Here is a 21484-nt window from a genome sequence, read left to right as displayed (position 1 = left end):
TATTAGAGATAAGCTGTGAATTGATGTACTCAATAATTAACTGGCTATTTCTGAGAGCCCACTGTGCACCCAGCACTGTTCCGGTGCTGTGACATTTAAATGACAGACAAATTCCTCTCTGAGGAGTTTAAGTTCCAGTGGATAGAGGAGGATGCTGAACAATCAACATAATAAACCCAAGTAAAACTTCCGTACGAGTGCTAAGAAAGGAGTCAGAGCCAGACCAGAGAGGGGGATGCATCCGCTGTGCAGTTGGTTCTCATTTTCCTTTTACCTTAGAAACAAAAGGATAGTGGTATGCTATTGTTTTTTGTTCTCTTGAATTCTGCCCTCTAATAATGGATAAATGTATTAAAAGGGATATCATTTTGATTTAGGATTATCATACCACTCCTTATAGCTCATTGTTTTCCTACTTTCAGTTGTTTATCTTTCTTGATTTCTCATATTTTCCCCCCAACTAAAATGAATGAGTGTCCTTCATTTTCCTGTTAACTTGGAGATAATTGGAGCCCTTTTATTTCATAGAACTAGAATCTTTTACTATCACAGATGGAGAAAGAAAAGGCAAAAATTAAGAAAGTCTTCTGTCTTAATCTCATCATATTCACCCCTGACCAATTGTGCCTTCATATATATATATATATATATATATATATATATATATGCACATAATTGATTTCAGAGAGGAAGGGAGAGGGAGAGATAGAAAGATCAATGATGAGAGAGAATCATCGATCAGCTTCCTTCTGCCTGCCGCCCATTGGGGATCAAGCCCACAACCTGGGCATGTGCCCTTAACCGGGATTGAACCTGGGACCCTTCACAGACCAAACAAGCAAGGGCTGTGCCAACATTTTTTTTAAAATATATTCTTACTGATTTTTTAAAGAGAGGAAGGGAGAGGGATAGAGAGTTAGAAACATTGATGAGAGAGAAACATCGATCAGCTGCCTCCTGCACACCCCCTACTGGGGATGTGCCCACAACCAAGGTACATGCCCTTGACAGGAATCAAACCTGGGCCCTTCAGCCCGCAGGCTGACGCTCTATCCACTGAGCCAAACCGGTTAGGGCTGTGCCAACATTTTTATTGCAAATTTATATTGCTCTCTCACACAGTATTTTTTTTTAAGTTTACTTAATTTTAATAGCCTTTAATGTCTTGATTTTATATAAATAATAACCATAACCATCTTTTCCTTCCCATCTTCCTTTTCCCCAGCAATTCTTCTTCCCCAAATCATCAGGGAGATGGAGTTTTGCAAACCTCTAGTGAAGTAAGTGTCTTGTTCCTTGAACTATCACATGCTTTCGGGGGCCTGTATTTTTAAGGCTCTGACAGAGGCTTGAGTCAGTGATTGGGTTACTGAGTGCAGTGCCCCTTGGGTGTTCTTTTACCTCAGACTTGGAGGGTTTGTGTTTTGTTTCAATGTTCTTTATAACATGCTTAGGGGCCTGGGTTATGTTTTTATAGGTTTGAGTAGTTTCTTCTATTTATATTCATTTTCTTTGTTAATAGCAACTTCAGCCTTCAGCCACCACCCAGGAAACACAGCAGTGGCTGCTCAAAAACAGATTTTCTTCCTACACAAGACTGTTTTCCAATTTTTCAGGTATGTTTGTGTGGGTGTATACACATGTACTCTGTACTTTCTGTTAACCTTATTTTTTTTAATGTTGAAATAATTATAAATTCATAAGATGTTGTTAAAACATGTCCCAGGAAGTCCCGTGTTCCTATCACCCAGTTCCCCCCAGAGGTAATACTTTGCACACCTGTTGTACACTATCAAAATTATGAAACTGACATCAGTACAATCTACTTCCTCACCAGTTCTGTGTGCCCTCGTTTGTGTACAGGCACATATAGTTCTATGCAGTTTTTTCATTTAATAACTTTTTATTTAGAAATAATTTTTTCTTTACAGTAAGTTGCAAAGATAGTACAGAGATGCTCCAGGGTACCATTCACTCACATAATTACAGTACAATATCCAGATCATGAAATTGTCATTGATGCACTGTGTATATATAGTTCTGTGTCATGTATCACATGCATAGATTTGTATAACCACCACTGAAGATACGATGAGAGGTATGCCATCACAAGGATTTCCCTTATGCAGCCCTAAACCCCCGCCCCCCATCCCTCATCCCTGGCAACCATTGATCTGTTCTCTGTCGCTATGATTTTGTCATTGTAAGAACGTTATGTGGATGGAATCATACAGCATGTGACCTGTTGGGATTGGCTTTCTCTGCACTCAGTGTCATGTCTCTCCAGGTGGCTGTGTGTATCAGTAGTTTGCTCCTCTTTGTTGCTGTGTAGCAGTGCATGGCATGAGCTGCTCAGGGGTGGTTTCATAGTACTTAAGTGTGGTCTTGCATAGTAAGCGAAGAGAATATTTACTGGGGTTTTAACAGGGATTAAGCTGTGCAGCAGGAGAAAACTATTTAGAGGGACAGTAATAGATACACCGGGTGGGAGATTTTTCCCAAACATATTTGGCCCTGGGACCCTTTTCCTACAAAACACTGACCAACATGTCCTGAGAAACACTGGGCCACAGGAAAGTGCCCACAGTGCTGTGGTTATAAACATGCAGCTTGAGCCTTTTAAGAGGACAGAACGTGTGCACATACCCGGCCGAGAGGAAAGCTTGATTTCACAAAGAACATGGCTTCCTTTTGTATGGGCCATTTCCTGCTATGCTTATGATGATTAGTCATTCACATGTAGCTTTTTATTTCTCTGAAGTACTGGATGAAAGTCATGTGCTACCAGCCACATTTCTATGATTAAGCAGAAACTGGAAATTTAAAAATTTCAGTGTGTGAGAGGGAAACACATCTTGAACTCCCATAAAGAAGACAGGTGGCCCTAGCTGGTTTTGCTCAGTGGATAGAGCGTTGACCTGTGGACTGAAGGGTCCCAGGTTCAATTTCAGTCAAAGGCACATACCCGGGTTTTGGCCTTGATCCCCAGGAGAGGGCATGTAGGAGGCAGCCAATCAATGATTCTCTCCCATCATTGATTTTTCTTTCTCTCCCTTCCTCTCTGAAATCAATAAAAACATATTTAAAAAAAGAAGACGACAGGTGAGTAAAACTAGCACAAACACTCTAACCGTTGGAGCTGAGGGAAGGCCTGGGTTATGCCTGTTAGATTAGACAGGTACATATTTCCATCTAGAGAGTACTAAGCTCTTTCTGCTCTGACCAGTGACCACGTGGCTTGGCCTCTGGCCTTTGCCCTGTGAGCTTCCCAACAATAGAATGGTGAGGAGGAGATTGAGTTCCTGCTCTGAGCCTCCTGGACATTCACATTTCGTAGAGGGCCGTGCACATGAGTATCTGTCCAGTTCTGTGGAGGGTTAAGGATGTGCACACACCATCTCTGGTCACAACTGGGAGCCTTGTTTTCAGAGGTGTGTAGTTGGTCCCAGAGAGATAAGAGAACCTGTCTTTGTTTAACTGACTCCATCAATGCTAGTGCCTCACAAGAAGTGCTTTATTTCTTTTACAAACTTGTAAAGTTATTAGGTTCTCACATTCAAGCCCTCAAAAAAAAGAAAGATAACCCCATTATCTAGCCGCATAGGTAAGTGGATATTTGTCATGGAAGTCATGCCTTAATCCCAGAGGGCATCTCATTTCTCCCAGTAAACTACATCTTGAGTGTTAATAAAAGGGGCAAAAAAACCCCAAAGATTACGGGATACATTCACACATAAAAAGTAGAGAGAAGAAATGAGGGACTCATGTAACCATCTCCAGCTTCAGAAATGACCAGCTTTACTGATCAGTCTTATTCTCAGCCTCTCCCTCTCCCCTTTTCTGTTGTAGTTTACAGCAAATCTAGATAATGTTGTTTACACTTACGAAGTATTTGTGGGGAATCTTACGGTTTATTACTGTTTCTGTACCATACTTCAGACCACTGTACCAATTTTTAGGTAATTTCCACACAAAGGTGGAATATTGGCACTAGATGAAAGGTAGACCTATTTTCTACAATGTCTCCAAGTTCCATCTTATTCTAACCACTTGTTTGCATGTAACTAACATTTTTCTTTATCATGTTGATTTTTTCTCTTTAATGCTCAGGAGCCCAGGTATAGGGGACAGTTAGGTTCAGGGCCTCAGGTCTGGTAGACTTAACCCTAGCTGCTGGTTACAGAATGCTTGACTTGACATTGCTTGGTGCAGAGAGAGGCCTGCCTACACCTAGGTGTCCTTCCAACTCATGTTACTTTAGGCAAGTTCCCAAAACTCTGGACTTACATTTTCTTTTTTTGTAAAATAAAAGATTGGTCTGGGTGAACTCAAGGTAAATTATCTGAGGTCAGAATCATGTTTATCCACACAATAACCACACAGCCAGAATACAGACAGTGGAATCCTGTGTTGGAACAGACACTCCTTTCGGGCCCTGCTCATTGTTCTGATTTATCAGCCTCTGGGCTTCTAAGCTCCTTCTTCATACAGGACATGGAAGAGCCAGCACTTTCTTTGGCTCTGAGAAACAGGTGTGTGTGTATGTGTGTTGTCTTTTGTTGTGTAGATTATATACACAGGAGACCTGTGATGGTTTTGAAGGACATCTAATTGTGAAGACAGATGTCATAAAGCTGCCAATCTGCTAGTTCTTTTTCCATTTCTTTGAGAGGAATCTCTTTATGCTGTTCTCCAGGTGCCGACTTATTAAAACTGACAAAGGAAGATTTAGTACAAATTTGTGGTGCAGCCGATGGAATTCGGCTGTATAATTCACTGAAGTCAAGGTAAAATACTGTGTTTAAAAGGAATGTCTTGTGTACCTTTCCTTGTGTGGGGCCCGGGGCAGAATGGGTTCCACACTGGGTTGGCGTGTGCCTGTGTGCGCTGTCGAGCCTCGGCAGCGTCGCGCTCACAAGAAGACTGTTTTGTGTACACCTTCAGGGCAGGCCCAGATTTGATGCAGGCACTGATGAGGGCAGATAGACTGTAAGACTGGTAGAAATGCACATGGGCAGTACTGATTTCTTGAAGACGACTGGGTTTGTTGCCAAGAAAACAAACTTCTCATTTAGGTGAGCTATACAGAATCTATGGTTTTCAAGGTCATATGACTACTACTAAACAGTTATTAAAAATGTAAACTTCTGATTGTGAATTGAAATGAAAGAACCGTAAACTGCTGGCTTTTTAGATTCATATACTATCATTGCTATTTCTAGACTTGTGTGAGAATTCCATTAAAACTGAATCTTACTGATTTTAAATTGCTGACTTAATCCTGGAACTTAAATTTACCAGCATCTGACAGACCATCTCAGTGGTTTAGAGTCTGGATCATCAGATTAGACCACCTGTGATAGTTGGTGTGAGGTGTGTGTTTTTATATTTTTATTAGTAATTTATTTTGTATAATGAAATAACATTGTAAAGTTCTCATAAGGAAATAGAACTTAGATTCCTGTAGTTGTCATTTGTACGTGTGGTGAGGCAGCTTTCTCTCCTTGGCTCATGAGTGGCATCTTGTGATTGCAGGTCGGTTAGGCCCCGCTTAACCATCTATGTCTGTCAGGAGCAGCCGGGCAGCTCACTGCTGCAAGGGCAGCAGCAGGCTGCAGGCAGCGGAGCCGAGAATGGCAGTGGGACACCCTACGGTGGGTATGGAGGGTATCTCAGCTTCCTGTCCCTCTCTTTCTGACACTGAGGTATAACCGGGGCTTTGAAGGACCCCTGTCCCATTAGTTCTGTCGACTTGCTGTTGTGGGAGTCCTGGCAGCAATGAGCTCCAGGGCCAAGTCTTCTGGAGAGTAAGGAACTATTGGCCTCAGTTATGTCCGCCACGTGGTAGAGCTCTTTTTATATGGCCCTTCATGCCAGAAATATCTAACAAGTGAAAGACTAGCTTGCTGCCTTAAAAAAAAAATCCTCAGGTGCAATGAGTATGATGACGTTGGCATCTTGACCAGAAAGTAGGAGGGCTGTTTTTTCTTTTTTTTTTTTTTTTTAATCCATTTTACTGACGGGGAGTAAAGTTAAAATATCACCTGTAGTAAAGATGCACCCAGGTGTCAGAGCTGAGTGTGTGGACTTGTCTCAGACAAGCATCTGGCCAGCACTGTGAGCTGTGTCACTAAGTATACTCTACGTCATTGTCATCCGAGTGCTGGGAGGTGTCCTTGATTGTGTAATAGAGTGGATCGGGGCAGAGATAAAAATCCTGGCCCCTCTCCCCTCATAATATAGTCTTTGGAAGGGGGAAAAAGCATATGTGTTCTCATTTGTAAAGTGAGTATGTGGTCATCTTTCCCTTCTTCCCACATTCTGAAACAAAATAAGGGCAACACACTCAGAACTGTCCAGGGAGAAGTGTGCTATGGAATTCAGAGAGGCAGTTATTTGCCCTAGTATTGCATGGAGCTCTGAAAACTGTGTGGTTTGAATTTTAGTAAAAATCCCAAGGAAAGCATTTACTGTTATGAGCTTTCCCATTTGGTGTCATTTTGACTTCAAAAGCTGTGAATTTTAAGACTAAAGATACAAAGTCTTGGTCTTAAAGGCTGAAAGTTCTATAGGAGCTCTGCATGGGTCATCAAGCTCTTCGCCACCATTTATATATGGTCAGGATTGTAATATTCTGGAAGGTATATCCTCAGACATGGGTGTTTGTGGAGGTGTATATGGAAATACAGGCCAACTTAACCCTAGATCAGGGTCAGCAAACTTTTTGTTAAAGGCCAGGTAGGTAGTAGATATTTCAACCTCACAGACTATCGGGCCTTTTTCCCATTCAGCTCTGCATCGTAGCATCAAACCCACAGTATGTAGAAGGCAGGTATAACTATGTTCTGATAACATTTCATTTTTCAAAGAACAAATGGAGGGCAGGTTTGGCCCACATAGGCTGTAGTTTGGTGACCCTGCTCTACATCATCTCTATAGTCTTCCCCTAATTATAGTTCCAAATTCTAACCTTTTCATAGTGTATGATTGGCAGAGGTTCCCCTTGTTTGGGAAAGCAAAGCTCTGGCACTGATATTCCTGATCAATGTTTGGCCTGAATCACTAGTAATTGAGCTGGACCTACAAGAGTCAGACCCACTGCAGATGTGCTTGGTGCTGTGCCAACAGAGCTGCTGCTAGGTTACATGTTCCGGAAAGAAACACAGGACACTAGGTGGACTGCACCTGGGACCTTCTGCAGAGTATCAGGAGGCTCCGTGGCCCATACCCTTAGCTTCCGAGTACTGTCTTTTATACTGTGTTTCGGGGGGGGGGGGGGGGAGGCTTTTATTCCTTAGGATAAATGGATAAACTCCCATTCATAGGCTTACTGAATCAAAAACTAGGACCTTCTTAGGTTTTTGTTTGTTTTTAAACTATATTGCTAGAAACACGTTTTTTGAAAAGAGCTTCCTTCAGGTATAATTTAGACATCACAAAAGCCTCCCATTGCAATGATATGATTCAGTGATATTTTAGTAAATGTGCAGTTTTGCAGCCATCACCACAATCTATTCAGTTTCATTACTCCAGAAAGATCCCCGGGCCCATTTGCAGTCAACTCCTGTTTGTTTAAGAAAAATTAAAACCGTAGATCCTTTTGTACAAAAATTATTTTAATGTTTATATGTAATCTTATAGATCCAGGTGGAAAACAGATAAAAGATTACTGCTAAAATGCTGTTATGTGTTTTTTTTTTTAATTTCAGTTTATCATGCAATCTACTTGGAAGAAATGGTTGCCTCAGAAGTTGCTCGAAAACTTGCGTTGGTGTTTAATATTCCTTTCCACCAGATTAACCAGGTTTACAGACAGGGTCCCACTGGTATTCACATTCTTGTTAGTGATCAGGTAACTCGAACTGACATGCCCATTTGCTTTTCTCATTCACACTGTTAGAAAAATTCTGTGACCTCTGTTACAAGCACTCATGAAAATCCTTTTCAAAGAGTTGGGATCAAAATTTGTAAGAATATATAACCAAGAGTTTCAGGTATGCTGGCGATCTAAGGAATACACATCAAGGATTAACTGGCTCTCCTCCCTCCCCTTGTAATTTAGACACTCCCTCGGGGGGTGGGGGGAGGGGGCCTGCAGGTTAGTGGGGCTTTCTCCCCTTTTATGGAGAGGGGCATTTGGATGGGTTTTCCTTTTGTCCACTATTTGATGACTAATTTACAAAGCAGTAAGTTAGAAGTATAGTTTTTTCCTCCAGTGTTCAGTGACAAGCAAGTAATAATAGAAGAGCACTCACGCAGTGACTTTTTGTCCGTCATTCCCAGACCCAGCAGGGATGCTCCCCAAGGGGTCAGATGGCTGACTGACTAGTTCCTCAGGGACCATCATGAGCAGGCACTGCTGCCAGGGCAGTGGGTATAAATGTTACCACTCACCTGCATTCACCAGCTACCATTCTGGCTGTCGCGTCCTGTGCTTGTCAGCAATATATAGATTATACTGTTTTCCTCTAACTGCGAATTTTAACCAGTTACAAAGGGACAGTTGGATCTTAACTACATCTGCTTTCTCCTTCTAGATGGTTCAGAACTTTCAAGATGAGAGTTGTTTTTTATTCTCCACAGTAAAAGGTACTTTGAATGTGTGCATGTGTCTTGAAATGCTGGAGGCATGAAAAATAGTGTGTGCTTGTCATCACTCATCTTGTGTATTTTTGAAATGCTGGCTTTACTAATTTTAAGAAGAGTTTGAAAAATGAGTTCAGAGAATATTTCTAAGGGTTGTAATAGAAATTAACTAGCCAATAAGGAAGAGACGTCAATCCTGATGACGGGAGGGGGAGGATTCTCAGTTTGGTCACCCAGCCTTTTACTGAGCACCTTTGTCAGACACCGTGCTTGTGGCGCTAGACAAGTCTTGAACTTAATATAGTGGGGAAAGCAAATCAGAATTGGCCAACAGATGCACATAATTACAAATATTTTAAGTGCCACGGAGGAATGGGAAAGTGTGGGGTATTTATGGATGAGGGGAATCTGGGTAGGGGGATATGAAGCTGTTGGGCAAGGCCTCTCTGAGGTGGTATCATTAATGCTGATAACTGGAAAAGGGACTGACCATATGAGGAGTATCCCAAAGCAGCGTGCGAGGGAAAGACCTTGGCTTCTTAGGAGGTTTAAAAGGCCATGTTGCTACCATGCAGTGTGTGAGGGGTGAGCAGAGCAAGATAGAGACAAAGTGAGAGGCAGAGTCTGGTATGCAAGACCTAGTGAGGCAGTTTAGATTTGATTTGGATGCACTGGGAAGTCAATGAAGTTTAAACAAAGGAATGATATAGATTTTTCTTTCACTCTTGCAACTCTGTGGAGACAGATGGGAAGATAGAAAGACGAGGCAGGAGATGTCATCCAGGTGAGAGGTGATGGTATCTTACACATTTGTAGACAGGGTTCTGCTGGACTCCAGTTGAGTGGTTGTGACTCTTGGAAGAGGGACTGGGCAGATAGTGGTCCCAGTAGAGGTAGGTTTGGTTGGGGAAAAACAGTCCAGAGTTCCATTGTAGATATGTAGCAAGTTGGCATTTGATTACATCTCTCTCAGGCCTAGGCTTGAGATGTAAGTTTGGAAGCCTTCAGCATGTCAGTGGTGATTCAAAGCTGTAGGAATCATTGAGGTCCTTTAAGGAGTGAAGTTGAAAGAGAGCTGAGACCTGGCGCAAGTGAGTCCCATTAAAAAAGGTTAGGAAAAGGGAAAGTGTTTTTACTTTGGATTTTGTTTGTTCTTCTAGTTCCTTTAAATGTAAAGTTAGATTATTTAGGATTTTTCTTGAGGTAGACCTGTATAATTAGGAACTTAGTCTGCTTCTGCTGCATCCCATAAATTGAAAAAAAAGTTGGGTTTTCATTGCGGGGGTGTGGGGGGTTCAAGATAGATTTTTATCCGTTTGATTTTCTCTTTGATCCATTGGTTGTATATTAGAATGTTCTTTAGGCTTCACATTTGTGGGGTTTTTTTCTTCAGTTTTCTTCCTATAGTTGATTTCTAGTTATATGCCATTGTGGTTGGAACAGATATTTGGTATGACTTCAGTCTTCTTGAATTTATTGAGGCTTGTTTTGTGCCCTAACATGATCTATACTGGAGAATGTTCAATGTGCACTTGGAAAAAATCTGTATTCTGCAGTTTTTAGGTGAAATGTTCTATAAATGTCTATTAAGACGATCTTATCTGATGTGACATCCAAGGCCATTATTTTCTTAATTTTCTGACTGGATGCTCTCTATCCATTGATGTGAGTGGGATATTAAAATCCCTGCTATTATTGTATGACCGTGGAGGTCTCCCTTTATTCCCGTTAATAATTGCCTTATACATTTACATGCGCTTTCCTACGTTGGGTATTAGGTGTTTACTATTGTTTTACCCTCTTCTTGAGTTGACTCGTAAAATTATGTTGTTCCACATACTTATACATTCATCGGTTGCTTCTTGTATGTGCCCTGACCAGGGACTCAAACCCACAACCTTGGCCTATTGGGACCGTGCTCTAACCAACTGAGCTACCCAGCCAGGGCCTCCATTTGTTGTTTTAAAGTCTATTTTGTCAGGTGTAAAGTATTGCTTACTCCAGCTTTCTTTTCATTTCTGTTTGTGTGGAATATTTTTCCATCCCTTCACTTTCAGTCTGTCTTTCAGTTGAAAGATGGTCTCTTGGAAGTAGCATATAGACAGATGGGTTATGATGTTTAATCCATTCAGCCATCCCATGACTTTTTATTGGTGTATGTATCTATTTACATTTAAAGTAATTATTGATAAGTATGTACTTATTGCCATTTTAAAAATTGTCTTTATAGTATTCTGTAAGAACGTATTTTTAAAAGTCTGACAGGTTCAAATCTAAATCTAGTCTTAGCACAGAAGCTGCACTTCAGAGAACAACATGTGTCACCCTTTCTTGAAAGTCACTCTTGGAAGGGATTCGCCCAAAACAGTGCTAAAATTACGATTTCACTTTTTGCCTGGCATGTTTCATGTGCCATCAAGTTACTTGCAATGTTGAGTTTAACTGTAAACTGGTTCACTTTATCCTTTACTTTCACAAACATCTTCAGCTTGATACCCTTCTCAATTTTTTGTTCTCAGAGCAATACAGTTTTTACTCTACAAAACTCACATTATCTAAAGAAGGAAATGCACATTGAATTAATTGTGTGTTTGTGTTCTGTGAAAGTGGTAGCCATTCCCAATGTCGGGCATCACGGGATATCCCCTCCAATCTCAGTGCACTGTTCTTCAGAATTTGTGCTCATGAAAAAATTCATTTGTTCCTTGATGGATTCCTGTACTGTGTCTCCACGTTTCCTGAGAACATGAGGGCATCAGGCAAAAGTAGTGATGTGTTTTTTAAATGTTTCAGATCTACTTCTGTGGAGTTCAAAAATTATTTCTAGAAAAGGTGGCTATAAGCCCTCCATTTACAATTTGTTGTTTTGTATAGAGCTGACTGTCCTGCCTCCAGCTCTTGCCCCCTTGCCGACAGCACTTTGCTGTGTGTCTTGATACCCCCTCCAGCCCCTCACTGGCAAGTAGTATAGGTGCAGGGTGCTGTTGGGAGTATCGGCCAGACACCAAAAAGCAAATGTCTAAAAGGAAATGTGTACATGAAGCTGCCTTAGGGAAGAAGAGCCGGAGCAAGTTAATCAGCTTTTTTTCTGTAAAATTACTTAAAGATTACAGATGAACTGGGGAGGAGGAGGTTGTCAATTTCTGGGAGTTTCAATTTAATAGTCCCAATTTTCCTAAGTCTGGCTAAAAAAAAAGCTGTAATTTGTAATTTCTCTTTCCTTTTTCTGCAGTTGAAAATAGTGGTGGTATCCACATAATTTTGAAGTGATTTCTTATATAGTCTGAACTATATTCATTACCAAATAAAGTCACGCTTAAAAGTGTGTGAAGACTGAATCCAAGAAGTCTTGGGATTGGATTTTACTGTATGAATGTTTCATATTGAAAACACAAGATGACCTTTCTAATGAGCTGTGTGAGAGGCGACTCTCCTCACTGTCACTGCCATAGCCAAGCATCCTCGTGAGAGTGAGCACGTCGGGACAGCACGCTGCTCTGGGGCCGCGGGGCAGGCTGGGCTGCCTGCCTCTCTAGCAGAGGCCAGTAGAGAAGAGTTCCTCAAAGCAGCCCTGGCTGTCTTTTTACACTGTATGTGGTTTGGAGATGAATGTAAAAACCTACTGTGGGCATTTACCTTTCTGTGCCAGTTTGGCCTGAACCTCCTGCTGACCTGGACTGGGACAGTGCTGTTGTGGAGCCAGCAGGGAGCCTGTCTGCAGAGATGCGATGTGCTGATACAGTGACTGGTGGTCAGGTAAGAGGCTTGGCACTTCTCGGAAGAAGCGTGTCTAAGGGTGTGCGTCTCACGTGATCATGCCAGATTGGGACGAGCCAAGCAGGAAGACGGGCTGGAAGCGAGCTGCATTATCAAGAGTACCTTGGTGAGAGGATCAGTGTAAATCCTAATAGGTACAAAGACTTTGTGTTTTTGCTTTGTCACAGATTTATTGACAAACTTTTGCTTCTGCTTCCATTTTTAGCATTTTATTTCTGGTTTTCATTTTCAAGCCCCATTGCCTTTTAAAAATTAAGTGGTTTTCTTTCTTTTTCCTCCATCCCTCTGTCTTCGACTGCCCTTCCCAACTCATCCCCACACGATCCTCTTAAACATTTTTAAAGCCCGACCCCAGACATTGGAAATAGGTAAGCAGGAGAAAAAGTATAGGTTCTGACATGGTGTCAAGGAGTCTTTATCAACAAGCTGAAATTATTCTTGGAACACTAGACATCATAAATCAAACACTAAATTGTATCATGTAAACTCCTTACACTTCTCAAATATTGAGCTTTGGTACAATCATGAGTAAACATTCTGGTGATTATTTAGAGGCCTTTTTATACACCACATATAGTTTTTCTATAAAAAATTTGTCTTTTTTCACAAAACCAACTTCTTGTCAGCCAGTGTACTTATCAAAGAGAACCCACTGTTTTTGCAATTTTTCCTACTCTTTAAAGCTTTTCCCAAAATTCCTCAGCAAGAATTGTTGAGGCCTGTGGTGTAGCACACCCAACTTGTTTTTAAAATTCAATTCCATTTTAATTATAGCAACTCTGTCCATTTACCCAGGTGTCTTGAATGTATTTGCTCCTTTTCTTTGGGCAGAAATAGGAATGAGTCATTTTGAATTTAAAATCTTTCCCAGAAGATGAACTACTTAAGGGAGTGGGGGGTGTCTGATACAAAGAAGCACTGTGTCTGTTTCCATCTTTGGTTTTAAAATATCTGTAACTCTTATAGGCCATAAAGCAGGAGAGCCTTCCTTTCTGTCATGTTCCCTTTGCTTATGTATGAGCACATGTTTTCTGTACCAATCACTTGGGAAAGAAGAGAGTTTCTATTGTTTTAGTTTTGCTTGTCGATTTAGCATTCCTTTTTGAGTCTCAAGATTTATGGAACAATAAATGTCATTCAATGCTGTGTGCTATTCTGAATTCCTCATAGGGTTTTAGAAGTGGGGTAAAAAAGTTAAAAGCTCATCAAACTTGAAATCACACACCAAGTGGTATTGAGCATTAGTCTGTCCCAGTGAAACAAGTTAAATTATGGCACCAGCAGATTTGCTACTTTGTTTTTTTTTTAATAGTAGGATGTATACATTTCTGTATAATAAATGTTTTCTGATTGTTTTGCAAGTGTGTGTGTCATTTAAAATCCCAGTTCCTGCCAGTGTCACAGAAGAGAGAGGCTCCACATGTATGTTCTGAGGACACACCAGTCCAAATGTTATAAGTTGAGACCCAGGTGGTTTTCTCAAAGCTGCTGCAACTGAGAGGTAATGTTATTCTAGTAACTTACTTTTCTTATTAGAGGTTCTCCTGTTTAATAAATGGGTCATTGAGTAAAGTAGCTGTGATAGATAATGTATAGAAGGCCCATTTACATAAAATAGAAACTGTAATTCATAATCACTGAAGCAGGTCTGTGGTATATGTTTTGTTTTATTTAAATAGCATCAGTCATTTCTCCCCTACACGGTGTTGCAAATGTATATTTAAATAACTACTGTGGTATACACAATTTTTAGACCTGTGAATACCAGAGTTTATCATAAAGCAATAAAATCATCAACTCTTGAATGCTTATTCTGGTAATCCCGTTAAATCGATTTATGGGGTTCTGTGTATATGCCCTCTCTCCCTAGAAGCAGCTGAGGCATTGTGTCCTGAATACCTCTAAAACTGCCCACCTAGAAGTACTGCTAGTAATGGGAAAAGAACACCTTGTTTGCCGTTTCACTTATGCTTCTCACAAGCTCTGGACTCCAGTCCAGGAGTGGTTGCTAGGAAGGGTTGTGGTGGGTTCCTAATTTTAATTAATAAAGATCACAAATGTGGACAGCACAGGCAGAAACTAGATCATCTTATCAGATGCTTAGATAACATTAGGAAGGCCTTGAATTTGGAAAGTGGTTTTGCTCAGATTTACCTGCCATAGATTATAGCAATAAAACCCTGACTTAAGCATTGAAATGGTTTATTCATTTTTATATTTTGAGTCTAAAAGGTGCCAACACTTGACTGATCTGAGTTTTAAATGTATAAAACTTTTGACTAGTTCTGGTGTAACTTGATTTCTAAGATTTTAAAATAAAGTTGGAAAAAATTACACCCATTCTACATGCATCCATTCATTATTTTTAATTCATTATTTCTTAAGCCTTATTCAATTCTATTGCTTTAAGGTCCCCCAAGTTTTGTGAGATATGACATTAGCTTTTCTCCTATAATAAAACTGTGTGCTATAGTGTACACAAGAGCTTATAATTTCCAATCGGGCAACTTGAACTCAGGGTTGACTGTTTTGTTTGGTCCCCCAAGTTGACAGAAATAGGTGAAGACCCTGCTTCACCCAGTGTAGAGTCCTCATTTCTTTGGTGTCTCAGAAACTTAACAACATGCCTTCCACATACAAAACTATTAGGTATTACGAATTTGCAGTACAGTCACTTTGATAAAGGTGCGTCAAAGTGGAAAAGCCCTGCTAATCAAAATGGAATTGTTGTGAATTAAAGTAGGCCACTATCTTAAGTATCAGGTAGAAAATCAATAGCTTGGTTTTTCTGCTCCATTTGTGCTAACACTGATGGTCTGAGGAATGCTGACAAAGCGGAGGACAGAACTCTTGTCCCTAAGAAGGTAAACCCACCTTGTTAAAAAATCAGGTTTCTTGCAGGATCCTGGCTGCACTGAAGCCACTCTTGCTGTGTGTTTACTGACAAGGCTTTGATTTGATTGTATCGCAGCAGACTAAAGTCAAAACTATCGCCAAAGTTACTGCAATCCCTACAGAAGTCTTTTACCTGTAAATACCTTTCCCAATGGAGACTCAACAGATTTCGGTGACCGTGGAGAAGGTAGGGAAGACTTGGGTCTTCTCTGTGTTGGGCCCTGCAGCTGCTGTCAGAGAATGACACAACACCTGCACAGCCGATGGCCACTTCCTCCCACTGCTGTCGGTGGTGTGACGGGTGCAAAGTAGGCATGGACTTTGACATGAGGGAGCTGAGCCTGGAAACAGAAGAAAAAGGTGGAATAATCTTTACACTGATATTTTTGGAATTATAGGCATAGTCCTAGAAAAGCCTGTAGTTCTCCACGGGGAATTGGCTTCACTTTACCATTAGGCAAATAGTGCAAAAAGAATTTCAGGGGTAGGCTAGAGCTACTCCTGTTTAATAATACATCCCCTAAAACAGCACCTTCCAAAGATAAAGGAAAACTAGTAATATTTCTGCTCCTGGGTAGTCACTGGCCCCCAATGGAGTTCCCACCAGCTGTAGCATCCCGGGCAGCTTTTGGCCTGTAAATGCAAAGTTAAAAACTTTGCTTTCTTGAACATGCTATGTGTCAAAAGCAAGCCACATTCTATTAGTGCTCTCGCCTGGAAATTAGCCAAGACCACATGTACCTCCTACTGGTAATGACCTCCGGCCCCTTTCCCTGTAAGGGTGCTGATCACCTGACTATGTGGAACCCATTCTGGAAGTTGTATCTCCCAGGCTGGGGTCTGATTAAGGAATTCTGAAGAAGTCTCGGGAGACATTTAGATTTCTGTGTGACAGACGTGCATGTTGATTCTTGGTGTATTTGTTGCTTGCTTAGAAACTGTGCCAGGTGTACGGCTCCTGCCCCACACTTACCCGCATCCGCTTGATGCCCGCGCGGGTAACCTGCTGGCAGTCATACAGCTCCAGGCGCTCCAGGCCACGGCAGTGCTCCAGGTGCTCCAGGGCCACGTCGGTGATGAGGAGGCAGTTGTCCAATTCCAGTACTTGCAGCCTCTCATGGCCACAGGTGCTATTGCTCAGGTGCAGGATTCCATCATCTGTGATGAGCTCACAGTGGGACAGGCTCTGCAGGAGGGAGAGGACAACATGTTTACAAGACCCTCATTCTAATGCGTATACCCTGGGAAAAGCCAGGGGAGCAACCATTTATCTACAGGGTCGAACACAAAGCAAGGGGCGGGGGCTTTGGCCGGGGGGCTGCTGCAGCTGGGGAGTGGTTTCTCTCACCTTCCTGAATATAAAAGCAAGTCAGAATTGCAGGGGATGGTCTGGCTCAATCCTGAGCTCACCTCCCAGGCACAATCTACAGCTACACATGGAACAACTTCCTCTGAAAAAAGCCTAAAAGCTGGCTTAGCACCTCCTACACATTGGACCAGTGAGGGAAGGCCTGTGACAAAGCTGGTAGGAGGGGCTGGACACAATCTCACCAGAAACGCCACTCGCAGTCCGGGACCCAGAGTCAGAGGGTGCACCAAAACCCGGAGCTTCTCCCTGGGGAGGGAAGGGTTAAAAACCCACGTTGCCCCTCCCCCACTCCCTGACTTTTAAGACTTACACCTGAGTGACAGGCCCCCAAAAGAACTAGCTTTGAAAACAACAGGCTCAAAACCACAAGGTTGCAGCAGATCTTACAGGACTCGCCTGCCCAGGGCCCAGCGTGGGACCCTGGGAAAATGAGAGGAGCACCACCAGCCCGAGGGGTAGGCATCTGATCAGACACCCATTCAGGGGGACCTTGGGGCGCTCTCTGGTGATGGAGACTAGGTGCCATCTTTGCACTCCTGCCTTTACTGGGAAGATGCCATTTTTTAAAACGGGCTTTTTCCCTTTCCTGGTGGGCACCACCGTCTCTTCATGTCTGGTGCCCCAGATATTGCGGCTGCCGCCAGGGAATACCTACATCTCTTGGCTCTGGTGGCCCCCACAGAACTGTAACCAATAGAGAATGTTCTTAAACAGCTGCCACCTCAAGGGCACAGCAAGAACCAACAGACCCAGGAGCTCAATCTTGTGAAAGAGGCCTATTAGCTTATAGCTGCAGCCTGATGGGCAGGCTTCTAATTGAATACACAATAGACCTACAAATGCGTTCAGTGAAGTTTTAGGACACAAAAGCAATATACAAAAATATGTTGTGTTTCTATACACTAATAAATTATCAGAAAAAGAAATTAAGAAAATCCCACTTAACATCTGCATGAAAAATAAATAAATAAAACACCTAGAAATAAATTTAACCAGAATGTGAAAGGCCTATACACTGAAAACTATTATGTATGAAAGAAATTGACACAAATTCCATGCTTGAAAATTAATATTGAAATGTTCATACTACCCAAAGCAATCTACAGATTCAATGCAATCCTATGGCATTTTTCACAAACAGAACATCCTAAAATGCACAGAACCACAAAAGACCCTAATAAGTCCAAGCAATTGACTTAAGAAGCACAAAGCTGGAGGCATGCTCCAATGTAGTTAGATTTCAGTACAGTATTGGCATAAAAACACACACCTGATAGAATGACTTATAAAAACAAGTGATTAGGATGTGGGAAAAGGGAACCCTTTTTGCATTGACGGCCATGTAAATTGGTGCAATTACTAGTGAAAACAGTAGAAGGTTCATTTAAAAAAAAAGTTTAACCCTTTGTGGTCCAGTTTTATTTTTGGAATTCAAACAGTCTGGTCCAAATTAATTGACGGGATTGAATGTTGAACCAGTTTGCGGTGTCTCAGCCTCGACGTTGTACCCGCTAGCGCCTGGTCTGTCGAGTCAGCCTCCACGTTGGACCGAAAAGGGTTAAATACAACTATTAGAGATGATCCAGCAATTTCACTTTTACAGTTTTCAAAGAAAAAGAAAACAGTTCAAAAAGATATATACAGCCCCATGTTCGCTGCAGCATTATTTACAACAGGCTAGAAGTGGAAACAACCCAAGTGTCCACCATCAGAAACATGGGTAAAGAAAATGTGAGACAGATGCACATACACAGTGGCATATTCAGCCATAAAAAAAAAGGAAATCTTGCCATTTATGACAACATGGATGGACCCTAGAGCATTGTGCTAAGTGAAATGTCAGATGAATACCTTATGATCTCACTTATATGGAATCTGGGGAGAAAAGACATCAGACTACAAAACTATCTGTAATATGTAGGTGGGAAACAGAATGGTACAGGTAGATTCATGTACATTCATGACTGACGTCTGAAATCTGACCCCACACTCCAAAGTCCCAGAGTGAATGTGAAAATGAGGAAACTGGTGGGGAGAGTAACTTGAGGCCAAATGGAGCTTTGGTGATGTTAAAAAGTCTAGCCTCTGAGGACAGAGCCAGCTTCAGGAAGACAGAAAGCTGGCGTAAGGAAGTCTGTTGTGTATTCCAGGACTGGGAAGACCTGTGGTCCCCCAGCAGTTGTGTAACTCTGGGCAGGTTTCTTAACGGCTTTGAGCTTCCTTTTTTTCCGCTCAGATAAAATCGTGCCCACAGTGCCTGAGTCACTCCGGGCTGCGGATGGACTGAGTGTAGGTAGCACAGTGTCCAGGGCCTTGCTCCATGAGCAGGGTTCCATCCCACTCCCCGCTCTGGTCAAACAGCTGGATGTGAGGGGTGCATGGGGTGCCACTGCTACTCCACTGCTCATTTTGGACCTTTTTAATATGTTCTAGTTCCTTTTCCATATACATGCTTATACAGAGAAGGGATTATATATCTATGTGCAGATATGAAGTGCAAATATAACTCAAGGTTGGCCTCAACCTGAGGTTATATCACGTTAACATGTTAATTCTCACTCTGCCTGACATGATGAACAGGAACTTAAATGGTAAGGGCATGGGCCCCTAAATTAGGTTCATATCCTAAAAGGAAAGCAGTAACATTAAGATACCCTGTCTCCCACATTAGCCCAACCATATAGACCTTTGAAACCAAGAATGATGCTACCTTTACGGGAAGGAAACCCAGATTCCTGCTGTGGTGAGGTGAACAGTGTCACACCCACTCAGACTCACCAGGGCTTGCAGGTTAGGACAGTGAATGGAGAGCTGGATGAGCGTGCTGTCGGTTATCTGGAGAGAGACACGCTGGGTTAGTGTGGCTTCTACACCACAACTTAACACCTGACTCTGGCTTCTGAACGTGAGCATCAAGGAGCAAAAGAGAATAAGACTCGGACAGGGCCCCTCTGTCATCAGCAACCCTGTCTGCCCACCGCTGGAGACTCAGCTTCTTCAGTCTCTTGGAGCCTAAGGGGGCTGGGGGGTAGGGTTTGGACAAAGGGGGAGTGGGCAAGGAAGGTCCCCCAGGATTCTATGTAGTCACCTCATCCTGGACATGCAAGCTTATTTATCTCTTTAGTTCTGTGAAAATAAGAATTTTGTTTCTTAATGTTTGGCAAAAGATGGAGCAACTTTGAACTTCTGGGCTGTGGTTGGCTGATGACTGAGGGCAGTCCAAAATTTACACATCCCACTGCCAGGGCCTTCAGAGTTCCCCAGCCCTGATCCTACACTAGACAAAGAGGGTCTGAACTACAGCCCATCAGCGTGCCTAGCTATGCCTGGCTGTTGGTCAGGGACTGAGGGGCAGCCCTGCAGAGCACGGAGGGTCCACTCACCAGGACACATTCTTCCAGATCCATCTTCTCGAGGTCATGGCAATTCTGAAAGAGTCCACAGACATCTCTCACCATGCAGTTGGTGTGAGGGCAGCCCTGGGGGCTTGCCCTGTTCCCAAAGCACCCCGTCAGCCAGCATAAGCAGGTGCCCTTTGAATCACATCCACTTGGGAATGGGAATGGGGCTGCCCTGGTTGCATGTCCTCCCATCCTGGAAGGTAGTTGCCCAGCCTTCACAGATGCCAGAACAGAACAGGTCCTTTGAGGGCCTAAGGTGGGGCGCTGAGCCACAGAGTGGGCAGGAGGGTGGGGCAGGAGGAAGTGTACCAGCAGCCCCAGGAAAGGGTTACTGGCAGCAGGCCAGAGGCCCCCACAGGGGTCTGCATTTGCAGAGGCAGCTCAGCCCAGTGAGAGGCTGCGTGGTCGGGTCTGTGGAAGGAAGGCCATCTCCTCCCAGGGAGACCACATGCGAGAGGTCTAGACCTGCTACAAATCCCTCTAGACCGCCCCAGCTTTCTGACCGGCTGGGGAAAAGGCACGGCACACCCTGAGGACTCTTCGACTTGGTGCCTGTTTACTTTTTCCCACCCTCCAGAACCACTCCAATCACTCTGAGGGGGGGAGGTGAATTAGAGTTTGGTTTGGTTTTTAAAACCTTCGCCTTACCCGAGCTAAGAGTGTAAAGCCTGCATCGGTCAAATGGGAACACCGGGCAGCCTCCAAAATCCTGGGATAAGGAGAAAAAAGCAGCGACTGGTCAGCAACAGAAACTCAGCCTCTATGGGCACACTCGAGTTCCTTCTGCTCCTTGACACTCTTGCTTCTGGTAACAGCCCTAAGGTGGTAATGCAGATACTGTCCCCACTGGAAGGACGAGGAGAACGAAACTTAGGGAGGAATGGGGCCTGCCCTGACTCCCAAAGTCCCATCCGAAATTCGGGACAGGAAGCCAGGAATCTTCCCACACAGTACAGTACACTGTTGCTGCTGCTGTTTTAAAATATTTTCCCAATATTGTTATCTTTAAACACAATTAAAATGAACTTTCATTTAACAAAATCATGATAAATACTGCATTTACTGAAATTCTCAGTTACCGTATAGGAAAACTTAAAATTTATAGCCAGTGAGAGATAGAGTTAATTCTCAATAGCCATGCTTAACAGGATGGATGCATAAATAACATTTTTAAGTTAAATACTCTTATAGCAATAACTTTAACCTCCTTTCTGACCAGATTTAATACCAGATTCCTTTTATGCAGAAATATCAAAATTATCTAGAATCTTCCCTAATACAACAGTAAAAAAAAATAGGCAAAAGATAAAAAAGACAACCTTTATAAGATATGTAACTGATACAAGCAAGAGAAATCAGTTCCACTAGCAAATAAAAAAAATAAAAGCAGCCCGGCCAGCGTGGCTCAGTGGTTGAGCATCAACCTATGAACCACGAGGTCACTGTTCGATTTCCG

At 42.6% G+C, this 21484-nt stretch overlaps 2 protein-coding genes across 12 annotated transcripts in view; one reads left to right on the top strand and one right to left on the bottom strand.

Annotated features, from left to right (window-relative positions):
- The window catches only part of UBP1 (upstream binding protein 1), a 41803-nt gene extending 28079 nt beyond the window's left edge, over positions 1–13724 (top strand). For 3 of the 9 annotated variants that reach the window (XM_036332875.1, XM_036332876.1, XM_036332879.1), the window contains 7 exons: positions 1226–1280; positions 1523–1616; positions 4697–4787; positions 5536–5654; positions 7710–7852; positions 8538–8589; positions 11819–13724. In XM_036332875.1, coding sequence (XP_036188768.1) covers positions 1226–1280; positions 1523–1616; positions 4697–4787; positions 5536–5654; positions 7710–7852; positions 8538–8589; positions 11819–11856 — 592 coding nt within the window. In that variant the 3' untranslated portion in view covers positions 11857–13724. Of the gene's footprint in view, positions 1–1225; positions 1281–1522; positions 1617–4696; positions 4788–4944; positions 5076–5222; positions 5374–5535; positions 5655–7709; positions 7853–8537; positions 8590–11818 lie in introns of those variants that run through there. The other 6 variants (XR_004971605.1, XR_004971608.1, XR_004971606.1 and 3 more) reach the window with 6 other exon arrangements.
- FBXL2 (F-box and leucine rich repeat protein 2) overlaps positions 1–21484 on the bottom strand; it is a 53741-nt gene that overhangs the window by 743 nt on the left and 31514 nt on the right. For 2 of the 3 annotated variants that reach the window (XM_036332881.1, XM_036332880.1), the window contains 5 exons: positions 20677–20737; positions 20011–20055; positions 19406–19462; positions 16232–16444; positions 11816–15599 (listed from right to left, as the gene is read on the bottom strand). In XM_036332881.1, coding sequence (XP_036188774.1) covers positions 15492–15599; positions 16232–16444; positions 19406–19462; positions 20011–20055; positions 20677–20737 — 484 coding nt within the window. In that variant the 3' untranslated portion in view covers positions 11816–15491. Of the gene's footprint in view, positions 1–11815; positions 15600–16231; positions 16445–19405; positions 19463–20010; positions 20056–20676; positions 20738–21484 lie in introns of those variants that run through there. The other variant, XR_004971609.1, reaches the window with a different exon arrangement.

The sequence above is a fragment of the Myotis myotis genome, unplaced genomic scaffold (assembly GCF_014108235.1).
Source record: "Myotis myotis isolate mMyoMyo1 unplaced genomic scaffold, mMyoMyo1.p scaffold_m19_p_13, whole genome shotgun sequence".
Taxonomy (NCBI): Eukaryota; Metazoa; Chordata; class Mammalia; order Chiroptera; family Vespertilionidae; genus Myotis; species Myotis myotis.
The sequence above is the reverse complement of the archived record's forward strand: the minus strand, read 5'-3'. Positions and strand labels throughout refer to the sequence as shown.